Here is a 14020-nt window from a genome sequence, read left to right as displayed (position 1 = left end):
TAAAAGCGTCCTGCCTGAGCTCACGCTCACCATCACGAATCAGCATTTCAGCGCTATGTAGAGATGGTGTCACCATGGCAACAGTTCATCAGTGAATGGATAACTAAACTGTACACATTTTCTGAAGTTCATCGGTCATCGTCATTCAGGAATCAAAAATCTAAAAACAGATCCAAAGACAAGCGTTGCTTGATCCTTGTTAGGGTCTTTTTTATTTTGCTCAGCGGAGATGGGAGATTTTGTTGAAGTATAAAAAAAAGTTTTCTCTTTTCAGCATGGAATAAACCTATTACTTGTTCCTTTGCAGCCTACTGACGCAGCTACACACCTGAACTACTCTATAATATTTTTCTTTAGAATTCCCCAAGAAATCCATTGTTTCTCCTCTGACCCGTCGAGATATTGCACTCAACTGAGTTCACATTCACACTTGTTCATGCTTGTTCATAAGGTTTAAATCTCTGAATTAATAAAATGGGATTTAGGAGATAACCTGATCTCAGGGGAAGGGAAGCTTCTGTGAAGTCATTTGTCTGATTTCCAGACAGTGCTATTCTAATTATGCATCTATAATAGTTGAATTGGAATATACGGAGCAATTATATTCTCCCGGACATACCCTTTTTATCTCTGTGCCTATTAAAATTCATGTCTGTAAACTGCAGTGAATCCTGAAGGCAGTCCTGTAGGGCCGCAGTTTGTTCCACTGTTATTGAAATGTCACTGCATACTCTGTGTGTCTGCCACACTGAAAGAGTATCCTGGCACAGTCTTGCAGACATGCGTCTGCCTCCTGTAACTTATGTTAATTAAGTCACAGGACTATTGCTACGTTGAATGATACTGAAAACTTAACTACAGGGCTGGGCTTTAGACTCCTAACTGCAGGGTAATGTGTCCAAACCCCTAAAAGTAATGTTCCGTTCCACCCAGCTGTAAAAAATGAGTCCAGTACCAGCATCTTTACTGGGGGTAGGCTTTGGATGGACAAGCCCACCATTCATGGGGAAGTCAAGTGCCACCTTTTTCCCTTGCCCAGCAGAAACTGAAACATGTTCTGGCCTGATGAACAACTAGATTTGAGATGTAATTACTGCTGCCATTCCATTTGTAATAAGAAGACTGGTGATGTTACTTTTTCTTGGGCTTTTGTGTGCAGTAGCTGTAACTCGCCTGACAGCCCGTAAAAGAATGAGTTTTATTTCTTGTTGTTCTCTCTAAAGATGAGCCCGTCCTCCCTCTGTTGCCCAAAGACAAGAATGGCGTGAGGGAAATGTTTTCGGGTGTGTTGTGGGTTTGTCATGGGCGATGAAGGAAAGGTAAAGGTCATTTAACGACCTGGGCTTTCTTTGTCTGCAGACTGTCCTGCCTCCGAGGGAGCCTGTGAAGTGACAGAGTATAGCCTGGAAATGAGTGAAGAGAACAAGGAGCCCTCGGAGGTGTATCACGGCCCTGATTTGGAGTGCACCGTCAGCAGCCTGCTCCCCGGAGCCACATACAGCTTCAGAGTCCGAGCCGCCAACGAGGCTGGGGTGGGTAAACTCGGCCCATGAAGTCTCACCACAGTGCCTGACTGGTGAAGTGTCCATGATGTTTATCCCAAAGCACATCGAAAATTGTACCGGGGGGCAAGCCAGTTTTAATACAATAGGGACACACACTAGGAGTGAATGTGCTCTAGAATGTGCTTGTTAGTAGAAATGTTTGTATTTTTGTAGACGTTTTTGAATGATCTTTTGTTTCATTTGCCTGCTCCCTTAGCTTGTGAGGATTTCTTGTTCATGAAAATGAAAAGTCAGATGCAACCTTTGGGAACACTATCGTGGATTTCAGAATTAAAAAAATACACAAGGAAGGGTTTTTCCCTACACATTTTTAATATGGCATATTTCCATTTATCTAAGAGAAGGCTTGCTCTGTCTATTTGACTTAAGTCACTTTATGACTGTTTTGTAGTGTAATGCACAGTAGCATTAATGCATCACAAACTTTCAGCCTCTTCTGTGGTCGTGTCGCTGATAGTTTGAACTTTGCTTAATCCGCTCTGGAGACATGATTCAGACACTGTCGTTTTTTATCCTGACGACCACAGAAACAGTCAATGAATTCTGTTCTCTTCCAGATCCATGCTGTCCCTAGAGAACTACTTTCTGGGCAATCAGAAAATTCTTTGTTTTAAGTGGAGAAGCTGTAATGCATAGATGTGACATAATTAATGTCATTGTCAAAAGTGCCCCGTAATTGGGCATTAAATATACACATGCCATGTTAGTTAGATGAAATGGCGTGTTTTTCCCTTGTTTTGGAGAAGACAGTTGTTAGGTATAACACTAAACGGATTTGACAAAAGTCTGTGGAAAGTGTTAAGCTACAGGTTGGCTATTTCTGCTTTGCCTGTGAAGAGCAAATTGATTACCCTTGTAATTTTATGTTCCATTCTTTATTAATCTCTATTGCTGTTAACTCATTTTTATTGTGAGCTCGATATTGTCTTGAAATGCAGGCATGAAATTGCACTTAGAAGAAAAACTCAGAACTTTTATCTGAATATAGCATTGGGTGTATTGAACACTAAGTACAATAAGTGAGTGAATGGGAGTTTATTGTTGATTTATCTTGGATATTTTCCGCATCTGTACAAGTCTCTGTTTTCCTGACACAAGGTTGTAAAGATGGTTATCTGTTTGATCCTAATGTGCAAGCAAGAGGCTGTTTAGTTTGCAGTCTACATAATCTACAAAGCAGATTAAATATACGCACACGAAGGAGATCATCACATTTTTTTGCTTTTTTAAGATCTTAGGAATGGATCTGTTTGAGAAATAAAATAAACAATGAAAATAGCTTAGTGTATACTGTGAACTTTTAACCGCATTATGCAGAGACAAAACCTGCTGGGGGTATGTGTTTAATTATCTTCGGTCTCTAGTATTTTCTGACACTTTTATTCAGATGGTTTCGTTATCACATCAGGAACTGAATGTTTCTTGCTGTGTTTTTCTAGTACGGTCCATATTCTGGAGCCACAGAGGTGACAACTGCAGCTGGGCCTCCAGGCCAGTGTAGGCCACCCTGTCTGACCCTTACATCCAATACCTGCATGCTGGTGAGCTGGGAGGTAAGTCCCGAAGAAGTCGTGGAGGGAGGTGATTTCATAGACATACTTGTTACTGAGAAACGCAAAGATTTTAAGCCATGTTGCATTTTCAGTTGATATTCTATAAAATAATGGCACTATAGCATGGTGTAACTCCTGTAGTAAATAAGAAGAAAGTGTTGACTTTTCGTAACCTATTCATGAAGAATAAGGGTCCGGTTGATGTAGCTCTGTAGTGTCCATGTGATAAGTCAAATGGTAAATTCGGTTTGAGCTGCATAACTTCCTGCCATCGACACTGCCAATTACAGAAGCTGGATGCTGCTTGTAAAAGAAGACGAGTATCCCGGAATACATTACATCAAAGGGATTGGCAGCTGAAGGGCACTGCAAATCGCAGGAGCTTCAGATGGTTTTTAACATAGATAAAACATGCCTTTCTGTACATCCCGATAGTTTGAAAAAGGTACAGAGGTAATTGCTACCCTGAACATTTCAATTTGTGCTATCAAATGGTTTCAATCTTTTGTAGTCCGGAGAGGAGAAAGCTCTTTGATTGCACAAGCCCCCCACCCCCTCCCTCACACTCACAAAAAAAATGCATGCAGCTCTTTGTGGCAAAAGAATGGGATCCACTGGCTTTTATAGCGAATATTTTTCTTGATTAAGATTCTATATGTGAATATATATATTTAAACTGTGCAACAATGGAAATTAGGACACATTACAAATAGGACTGTGGCGTTTGCAGTCTCTTGGACAACAAGAGTACACAACAGGAGGCACTGTAACTGGAAATTTAATTCCCTAGAAACACACTGCATGATGTTGCTGTCAGTGTTGTTAATTATTCAAAGATTTAAACACATCATTTTTATAGTATTGCACAATATCACGTACAGCTAATAGAAGGTTACAGTAGGTGTCCATTCCAATCTGAAAGCTTTTTTTAGTTGCTACAGAATATACAACAAATATACCATATCTTCTCTCAGCAGTTGTCAGATAGATGCTTGTTTCCTGTTTTCCAGAGCCCAGAGAACTCTGGGGCTGACATTTCAGAGTACAGGCTGGAGTGGAGTAAAGCAGAGGAGCCCCTGGAACTCATTTACTGTGGTACTGACACGCAGTATGAAATTTCAGATCTCGACGCAGCAACACCTTACTGCTGTAGACTACAGGTAATTATGCAGCCTGGACAATTCAAGTGATTTTGGGTTATTTTCAGAGTTCACAGCAATTACTAATCTACATTGTATCTATGAGTCTTTCAGGCTTTTTTAAAGTCCTAAGTTCTAAGATAATTGTGCAGGTGAGCAGAACAGTTATCTTTTTTTTTATTCCTGACATGGGATTTTGATTTCTCACAATTTTTGTTGTGCATCACACTTGCAGTGCTTGTGTATCAATTCATAGATTCTCAGTGCTGACTGCAGCGTAATGTTTAATTAATTTGTTTTTTAAATTGGATATAATTTCCGTAACCATGCACAACATGTTCTGGTCATAATATATTACAGACTGTATTTGCAAAAGATAATTTTGTACAGTACTGTTTAAGAGTTTTATACACTTTTATTCAACCTTATTGCTATTAAAAAACAATGCAGAAAACATTAGTTCAGAAACATACAGCTGTTTATGCCCAATGATGGATTCTTAAATTTCACAGTGCATAAACTGTGTTAATACAATGATGCAAAACTTTTTCTTTATCTCTGAAAATGACAGACAGGTCCTGACTACACCGCAAGACAGTGACCATTATTTTTCTGCATAGCGATTAAAACTTTATAGCACTATCAATCACACAAGAGCAGCACACACTCTTTATCTTCCATTATCTTTGTGCTAAAGCGGAAGATCTCTTGCAGCACCAATTGCTTTCTAACAGTTTTCTTTGCAGGCAATGTCAGGTAATTTATGGTGAAAGAAGTAATGTCAGTGACTGCAAGGGCAGGTGAACTCAGAGTGCTCTGTAACAGTTGAAATCCTCAAAGGTTTATCCTTCACACCAAGTTTGGTTTGTTCTTAGTGTCCATTCTACTGACTTGGCATTTCAGGTGATGCTACATTGACTCATTTTACTTTGTCCAATGGAAAGAATATAAAATAGCCTCAAAAGTGAGACTGTATGGACCTCCCCTCACCTGTTCCTGTAACCTTGGCAATATCAGTTTGTCTCATGGTTTATAAAGAGGGTGTCGGATTAATCCTTGAGAAAAGAGAACAGGTTATGCGGACATGTAGCTTCCTGAGGTAGGGGTTAAAGTTATCTTCCGACAACAGACAACTGAGGAGAACAGTAAAAGAGCTCCTCAGCTAGAATTTCCTTTAATTTTATATTTTATGTATGATTGTTTTTTAGTTTAGAGTCAGGAATTATTAATCCTCTCAATCTACCCTGCAAACTATTTAATGTGTAGAGAGAATGAGAAATGATCTATATTCTCATCTGACCTGCCCACCTGTTACTGCCACTAGACAAGCCCCATGAGGCCTATGCAGAAGAGTTAGCACTGATTGGAGAAGTGTTGTACATCTCTCACTGACATCATTCACAGGCACTCCAAGCAGGTCTGAGAAATCCCTCAACTGCAGCAGCTCATGAATACCCTTGTCAAGCCCTGACAGCCATCAGCCAAATTGGAAACATCCACATTGGAAACATGGCCATATCACAAACACAGGCCAGAAAGATTTGGGCTGAGCCTGTACAATATGCTGTCCCTCTTTACTGGTATAGCAGTCAAGAACTCCATATTGTAAATAGCGGGTTTCCTGATTGCTATTGATTGCAGTGCTATGGGATACAGACAGATGCTTGTGTCACAGCAGAACACTGGTCACTTTTAATGGAGCTACTATTCAGCCACATGTGCTGTATTAGTCTTTTCTTAACATTAGTCGGTTATGGTCACCACACCTGATTCACAGACTGGTTTTTCACAACAGATGCAGTAAAAACCTTAATATAACTAACTTAAAACAAAGAGTTAAACCACAACAGTCCTAATTTCTCTTTAATTGTTATGCACTGAGGTGAGTTCTGTTTTCAGATATTGTACGCAGAAAGGTCAAGTTCAGAGTATACAATGCTTTGTGTCTCACATATTGAACCTTTTCCAGTGGGTTGACTAATCTCTCCTAAATATCGTATTTCATCCCCCCTTGCCTGTCTGTTACAATCAAGATACATTCACAGCACTGAAAGCATTCAGTCATAAAAATATGCTAATTGAAATTGCTGTTGTCTCTGAAGTGGATTTGAATAATTTTTATTTAGTGGAAAAAAAACATAGAGGAAAGAAGGGTTATATTTATCCCTATTTATTCACCTGTAACTCATCTTTATCAATTCAGATAGATTTTGAAACCTGTGTACAGGCTGAATTCGTTATTGATTTGCCATGCCTTTTTTCATAGAGTAAAGTAGGCTAACATTAAATTCAGTAAATGAGTTTATTAAATGAGTGCGATTGTAATATAGACCTATTGCACTGTGATGGGAGGGCTGGAGTACTAATATAACGTTAAAATCTCTCAGGAGTGTTAGGAGAAAGTTTTAAAGGTTTACGAAGGCCTATAAAACAGTTTTGTGCTGCATATTATATGTTCAATGTCCACATTTTATTCTGCCTTTCAGAATAGTAAAAATAAAGTGTCCATTTCCTTACACTATGTTATGTATCTGAAGGAGCACAGTGAGTAATGACAGTATTGTTTAAAAGTGATTGTGACCACTGAGACAACTTCTATTTTCAGGCTAAGGCTAGCATGCAGACTAAGCAATTTCATTCTAAAAGCAAGGCAGTGTGTATATAATAGCAAGTGCTCATGGCCATGATTGGAGTGTTGGTAGATCCTCTGCTCATGCATGGGTGGAGCAGTGGCACTGTGGCTAAGGATCTGCGCCTGTTGTTGGAACGTTGCCAGTTCAAATCCCACGGCCGTCAGAGGAATCCTACTCTGTTGGGCCCCTGAGCAAGGCCCTTAACCCCAGCTGCTCCAGGGGTGCCATATAAATGGCTGATCCCAAACTTCTCTCTTCCTGTCTGTCTGTCTCATGGAGAGCAAGTTGGGGTGAAAAGTCAAAGTGAAAAGACAAATACAAGAAATTGTATATGGCCAATAAAGTGATCTTATCTTATCACTTAACTGGATGTGTGAAATTTAACACTGAATGTACAAAATGCTGTGCTTCTAAATATCTTCCAAAACTGATCAGGTTTATCTTTTCCCCCCATGTGAATGAATTAGCGGCTATGAAAATGGGGAAGGACAGTGGCTGGCGGTCGGAAATAACAAGAGCATGCTGCCTTCAAGTTATTTTACATAGCAACATAAAAACGAGATGGAGACCTTGGGGATGTTTAAAATGGGAAATTGCTGTGGAGATGGTTTTACTGTGTCTGGGTTGTAACACGAGGCAGTGGTGTTTCCTGCGTGAAACATACAAATATTTTTAAATATAAAGGAACCCATCATGCTTTTCTGCAGAATTAACTGAATTAAAAATGAAGCTCTGTTAAAAAAGCATTCTGCCCTGTCTCAAGGGTGAGAAGTTCCCATCTGATCTTAGAGATGTACTGTATTTGGTTATTACTCAACGATTTTCCCAGTCCTTCAGTTCCTTCCTGTGTGTTTTTTTAAATATGTTCTGGTTTTATCAGGAATAAAGAGACACTGAGTTCCTCTTCATTTTTTGGTTCCAGGCTGCCAACCAAGCAGGAGCAGGGTCCTACAGCGAGCTGGTGACATGCAGGACTCCTGCCTCTGTGCCTGACATGGTCTCCACGCTGTTTGTTTTAGACAGCGATCACATAGATGCACATTTAATTTCCCCCTCCACGTGCCTTGCTTTAAAATGGGAAGAGCCTTGCAATAATGGATCAGAAGTAATTTCATACACCATCGAACTGGGAGACAGTCAAATTATAGTGGACAATGTGACCTGCTATGTGGTTGAAGGGCTGCAGCCAGACAGTGAATACAGGTGAGCAAAGCCATTAAGCAATTTCACTCTTATATGTGCTGCTTGTATAAAACAAGCCATTACTGGTTTATTTTTTCCATTTAACTTTTCTGGGTAAAGCAATATCATAAATTTTTTTCCATAGGGTTGTGCTATAAATTTTAAAAAAGTAAAGAGCATGTTCGTTTCAATTTTCATGGTATTTCTACATTAATGCAGAACTACATCTTTCACTATATGTTTTGGGGGGACCCAAACCCTTTATTAATACTATGTCTGAATCAGCATGCAAAGCATTCGTGTATTTCAGAGTGCCAGAAATACAGGGTTGTTTCGTGAGGAAGAAACTTGACCAAACTGACTGTGAGAACAACAACAAAACATAATTTAATATATGAACGCTTGTTTTAAGTGTGACAGAGCCTGATTTTATCCATACCAGCAGAAACAAATCAGGCATTTCTGTATTAAGGTCACTTGTGGAATGGACAGCGATATGCTCAGTGTAAAAATATAATCATGGGTTGCAGTGCCCATCTGACAAGAGTGCCTGCTTCAGGAGCTGCGAGCTATGATTAACACCCTAGCTGTATGATTTTGATAACATTTTAATGCTCTGCCTTTTAAACTGACTCTGCAGCCAGAAGAATAATGATGGCTCTTAAAATATGCTGCAGTTATTTTACTGCATCGTTGTGCTGCCTCCTGAAGTATTGGGTGTTATCTGCGTCACTCAGACAGATCTTTACTATTTCTAACTTATTTGGACATTACATTAAAGGGTTTGTGTAAGTGATCACTTCACTCTGTGGAAGTATCCAACTTGTACAGCAAGCCTGATACACGTTCTGATAAGGCTGATTAATGACATAATGTTTTCTCCATTGCTTGAACTTTTAAACTACCCTGTGATAATGCTTTCCTTCCCAGCAACAGCCTTCAGAAATAATGCTTTATTGCCCAGAAAAAGCAACTATTGTATGGAGCTGTAACTATTTGTATGCAGGCTAGGCAAGTCATAAAAGCATTGATATAGTGTTTCTTTGTCTAGCCAGACAGGACAGGTGTCTGATGGCAATAGGTCCAAGTGCTGTATCCAGGAGCTCCTGAAAAAAAAAACACACTTACTGGTGCAGTGTCTGCTGTTCTTTGGAACAAGAATATTTTGCTTAGTGGTTTCACCAGTCATGTTTTTTTAAGTTTCCTTCTTAGGTTTAGCAGTCTTTTTATACAGTGGTTGACTTGATGCTTTCTTCAGCACTTGGTTGGACCTGCACACTCAGACATTCACAACACAATCCCAGCTGGTCATAGTAAACCTGCTTTCTTGTATCTTTCAGTATTAGCTTTCTGTTTACTGTCTTCTTCTGGTCAGTCCTGTTGACCGTTTTATACTCTAAAACTGTTTATTTAATAATAATTGATATGAATGTCCTTTGGGAAGCATAGTGGTACTGTGGTTAGCATTGCTGCCTCACAGTGGGGGGGGCCCTGTGATGGACTCACGTTCCATTCAGAGTGTATCCTACCTGTGACCATTGCTTGCCAGGTCCCCCGTGTCCCAGAATTGGTTGCAGAGGTTAGAAAATGGATGGATGGATTAACTTTGCAACACTAAGCATGCTAAAGCGAGTTCCAAGCTTAAGATAAAAGAATAACATGTTTTATTAATGGGCTTCAGCAGAATGATTTAATGTAAATGTCTTTGGACTTCCAATGCTTGTAAGGTAACACAAAATCTGTTTACTTCAATATCCTATAGACATACAGTATAGATACTTCTGTCTCAAAGGCATCTTCTCCCATTAAATGTCAATTAAATGTCTGTGTCAGTTAAGCATGCTATGTTACATTTCTAATGTGCACATCTGCAAAATGGTGATGCAGATTGGAATTAATTTAAGCAATGTCCTTAAAGAATTTTCACATTTGTCCTTCACAAATGCTTCCTAAAATAATGGAGCTCAAACTATTAACACCACTAGGTAACTATGGTTTCTATATATTCACAGAGCAATATCTTATATGTTAAAACCTATTTGATTGCTCCCCTATCTGGAATCGAACTCGGGAGCCTGTGAGGCAGTGGCACTAATTGTGGGTATATAGTGAGAAATCAAATCAAATATACTTGTGAGAAAGTGGCCATTAAAGAAAGAGCTTTCAGTAAATGATCCATAATTTAGTGGACTGTTCAACAAAACCAGATATTAGTAAAGAAAATAAATTATCATGTGTCGGTTTTACTATTTTTTTTTATTAAATGTAGAATATTTTTTTAAAAACACAATACAGGTTTTAGGTTTATTGATAAAAAAACTACATAGTCTAAACATTATTGTTTCACCAAATGGAATGATAAGCAATTTAGAAAATGTGTGAACTTACTTTTGAAGTAGAACAGCAGTGCCACACAAGAAAAAGAGCATTGAGAAAACCTAGAAAGATGTTGATCCTCAATTTATTTCCATAAACAACTTGCGCCAGTGTTGGCTCCAAGTACTAACAGGAGCCCAGAAGTGTTTTTTCAAATTGCCTCATGTCCCTACTGTTTTTTAAGCTGATGTGGAATGGTCAGACAGCAGCAATAAGTATACTCTAGGTGTCACTGGAAAGTCTAGCACTTTTGTCCTGACCTCAGAGATCGCTTTTGAACTTTTTAAATGTGTTACCTTAGAAGGAAGACTTGTGCTCCGCTGTCTGTAAAATTTTTCTGAGAACATCAGTCTGTTCTATTAGTTTAGTCCTGTGAAAATACAATATTCTTGACTTCAAACCGTATTTCCTAATACAATGCGCCTACGCTGCTAGAAGTAAAAGTCTATCCAAAGGAGGCAGTTCTGTGTAGCAATGACATTTTGCCTTGATTTATAAGGACTATATTTATGGGTACAGAACCTGATAAAAAATATCTGTTATACTGCAAATCTTTACTCCTGTGTAAAACTCCTGATGCAGCAATAAAGCACAAACATTCCATAACTGGCCACAGTTTTTCTCTTCTTAGCTCTTACATAGTGTGTAAATCTATATACCAAGCCAGCTTCAGAAGACTACAAAAGCCAGAGGATGCTATGAAGAGAAATATAGTCATGATTTGAATGTAAACAGTTGTATGACAGTTTTTTAGACTGGGTTTTCCATATGTGGACTAGGAATGCAGTTATTGAAAATGGCCCATATTATTTTTAGAGATGATATATTAAAGAATTCCCAAGTTTTGACTTTGTGGGTTTAGAAAATAGTTAAAGGAACAAAGAAGGTGACCTGATCATTAAGCTTTTGAAGATATGCAGCTGCTAAATAGTGAAAGGTCTGATGTTTTCAGTCTTAAGTTAACACTTCTGAGCATTAAAAGAATGTACACAGAAAGATGTTTCATGCTGTGGTCAGGGTCAGTGGCTTTTGAAAGCATATTTTAACCCTGCTTTTTCTGACTCATGTTATCCCTTTCTTTTGAAGAGGAAAATGGCATAAGAAATGTCTTATTGTTAACACGTTTTCTTTAAACCAGTGGACAGCATGTTGCTGCTTACAGCTATACAAAAAATGGCTGCAAAAAAAGTTATTACATCAGAATGCTATCAGATATAAAATGTTGAGTGGGTGATTAATTAAATTTAACTTTTAAACTTGACAGTAAAGCCTCCTTTAAGCTTTCATGTAAAATCTAAAAAAAAAACAGACACTATAGTCTCTGTATTCACTTATTTTAATAAAATAAGTTCAGTTTGCCTTATTACACTTTACATTTTTCAGTAGAATTGCCCATAAATTTCATTTTGGTTAAAATGCATAGGTAATATTCTGGTGTATTTTATTACTTTTTTGGGGCTTTAGTCCATTGTCACTTATGTTTATATCCATTTATATAATGCTCAAAGGTTCAACCCACCTAGTATATAAACCCTGTGTCCTCCAAGTCCGAGTCCAGAGCATACATTATCTATATTTTTGCTCTTGGTAATAAGCAAGTATTCTCATTTCAATAGCATAACATATTGGTTTGCTGAATACAATTTTTAATGTATTTTTAATGGGAACATGGGAACAACAAGCACTTCCATAACAACCAACAGACACATCAGCTTGACTTAAATGTAAAGCTTGAAAATGTTTTTTTTTCCTCAGGCACATTAAGTTTTAATACAGTATATACCCCTTTAGGCTGATAAATTTAATTAAAATACACTCTTGGATCAGAAGATATTCATTATGTGTTTTAATTACATTAAGGAGACTCACTGCAAACTTTCTGCTTTACTTCCTAAGCACCCAAATCGCCTACCAGACACAATCATTTTTCAAAGCTAGGTCTTTAAGACTCAGTTCAGATTTTGGCCTAAAATGTGAAACCTTGGACTCGTCTTTGATCCTAGTCTCAATTCTAAACAGCTATGTTCAGAACTTCAGTTGGAAATCTTTCTTTCTTTCTTTCTTTCGAAACTTCCATTTCGAGTATGGTGCCTGATTATGTCCTGTGCCTCAAACTATCCTAGGATATATACTGTACAATTAAATATGGTTCAGTGTTTCAGAAACTTTTTTTGTCAAAAGATTAGCTGTTTTCAAATGCATTGATGAATAAGGTGAATAAATAATTTATATTTACTCAGGAAATGCAATTGGTGCTTAATATAGAATACTTTGTTAGAAATAGACAACTTTTTATTTTTAATATTGTACCAATATTAATAAAGTACCCCCCATATTTGTACTTGTTTCACTCATTAAGTCTTGTTTTAAAATGTCAGATTAGTTATTATAGTATGCATATATTGAACAAATTTGATTTCTTCCTTGACTCTTCCTTTGCCTAGAACTTTAACTTTACAGGTTAAGCTTTAACAGGTTTTGTTGCATTTGCATCCAAGTTTTTGTTATCTTGGATGTTTACTGTTCTTCTTTTAGGAAGAGTGCACTGCAGATTTTGATTAACATTGATTGCGTCGATATACTGTGTAATATGTCTGTTTTTGGAGTAATTGTCCTGCCTATATAGTGCTTGTATTCTCTTACAAGTCTTTGAGCTGTGCTGGTAACTTAATTTCCCCATTGTGTTGTCAGTGTCATCACTTGTTCAAATGTAGCGGTCTAAAGTCTTACACCTCACAAGGAAGGATTTTGTCTGCTTTTGTGCTGCAGTCTTTTGAAGCATTCTTCAAAAATGTTATACAGAATACAGAAATGTGTTTTCAGAATCTTTTCAGCTGAACCCGGGCTGCTTCCTCTCTGTGGTTCTCCCGTTGGAGCTGGTCCTCACTTTGTTCACTTTGTTCTTGGCTTCGCTTGCAGCCTCAGGATCCGGGCCGTGAACGAGATCGGAGCCGGAGCTTTCTGCCAGCCCCTCCGGGTGCGAACCAGGCCATTGCCCCCAGCACCCCCTCGGCTGGAGTGCGCCGCCGCGGGACCCCAGAGCCTCAAACTCAAGTGGGGCGACAACAGCAACACCAAAATCCTCCTCACGGATGACGTGGCCTACGCCCTTCAGATCGAGGACAAGAACAGAAGGTGAGAGGCTCATCAAACTGCTGGGGTTGATAGATCTAGCTGCACTGCAGTAAGAAACAGCCAAAGCAGTGCTTTAGTAGTTCAGGTGGGTAGCTGCGTCAGCATGCGTAGGCTGCAAAGGAACAAGTTTATTCCATGCTGAAAAAAAGAAGAAAGAAAACGCAAACGTTTCGGCCGTGGAGCCTTCTTCGTGGTTTGCTCCTGAACTACACTGTCTTTATTTCAAGCATGGATATGAAGGTGTTACATCTACAAAGGAGGTTTGGTGATTGTTGGGGCTGTTTAGATCTGGTCTTCAGAGATCTGAGTCTAGCTACAGTACATATGCTATGTACCGTATATTCCCATTTGCTGAACATTGCATCAGTGACAATCATCAGAGTCAGACTTCTGTCTTTTTTCTTCTCGATTATTGATCACATTTATGAACATTAGGA

At 38.6% G+C, this 14020-nt stretch overlaps 1 protein-coding gene across 1 annotated transcript in view; it reads left to right on the top strand.

Annotated features, from left to right (window-relative positions):
• The window catches only part of fndc3ba (fibronectin type III domain containing 3Ba), a 167142-nt gene that overhangs the window by 131895 nt on the left and 21227 nt on the right, over positions 1 to 14020 (top strand). Inside the window, exons 19-23 of the mRNA XM_088614103.1 lie at positions 1360 to 1532; positions 3005 to 3118; positions 4129 to 4278; positions 7813 to 8093; positions 13368 to 13583. Of these exons, the coding sequence (XP_088470229.1) occupies positions 1360 to 1532; positions 3005 to 3118; positions 4129 to 4278; positions 7813 to 8093; positions 13368 to 13583 (934 nt within the window). The remainder of the gene's footprint in view (positions 1 to 1359; positions 1533 to 3004; positions 3119 to 4128; positions 4279 to 7812; positions 8094 to 13367; positions 13584 to 14020) is intronic.

The sequence above is a fragment of the Lepisosteus platostomus genome, chromosome 2, assembly GCF_059453375.1.
Source record: "Lepisosteus platostomus isolate fLepPlt1 chromosome 2, fLepPlt1.hap1, whole genome shotgun sequence".
NCBI lineage: Eukaryota > Metazoa > Chordata > Actinopteri > Semionotiformes > Lepisosteidae > Lepisosteus > Lepisosteus platostomus.
This window is presented reverse-complemented; position numbering and strand designations above follow the sequence as displayed.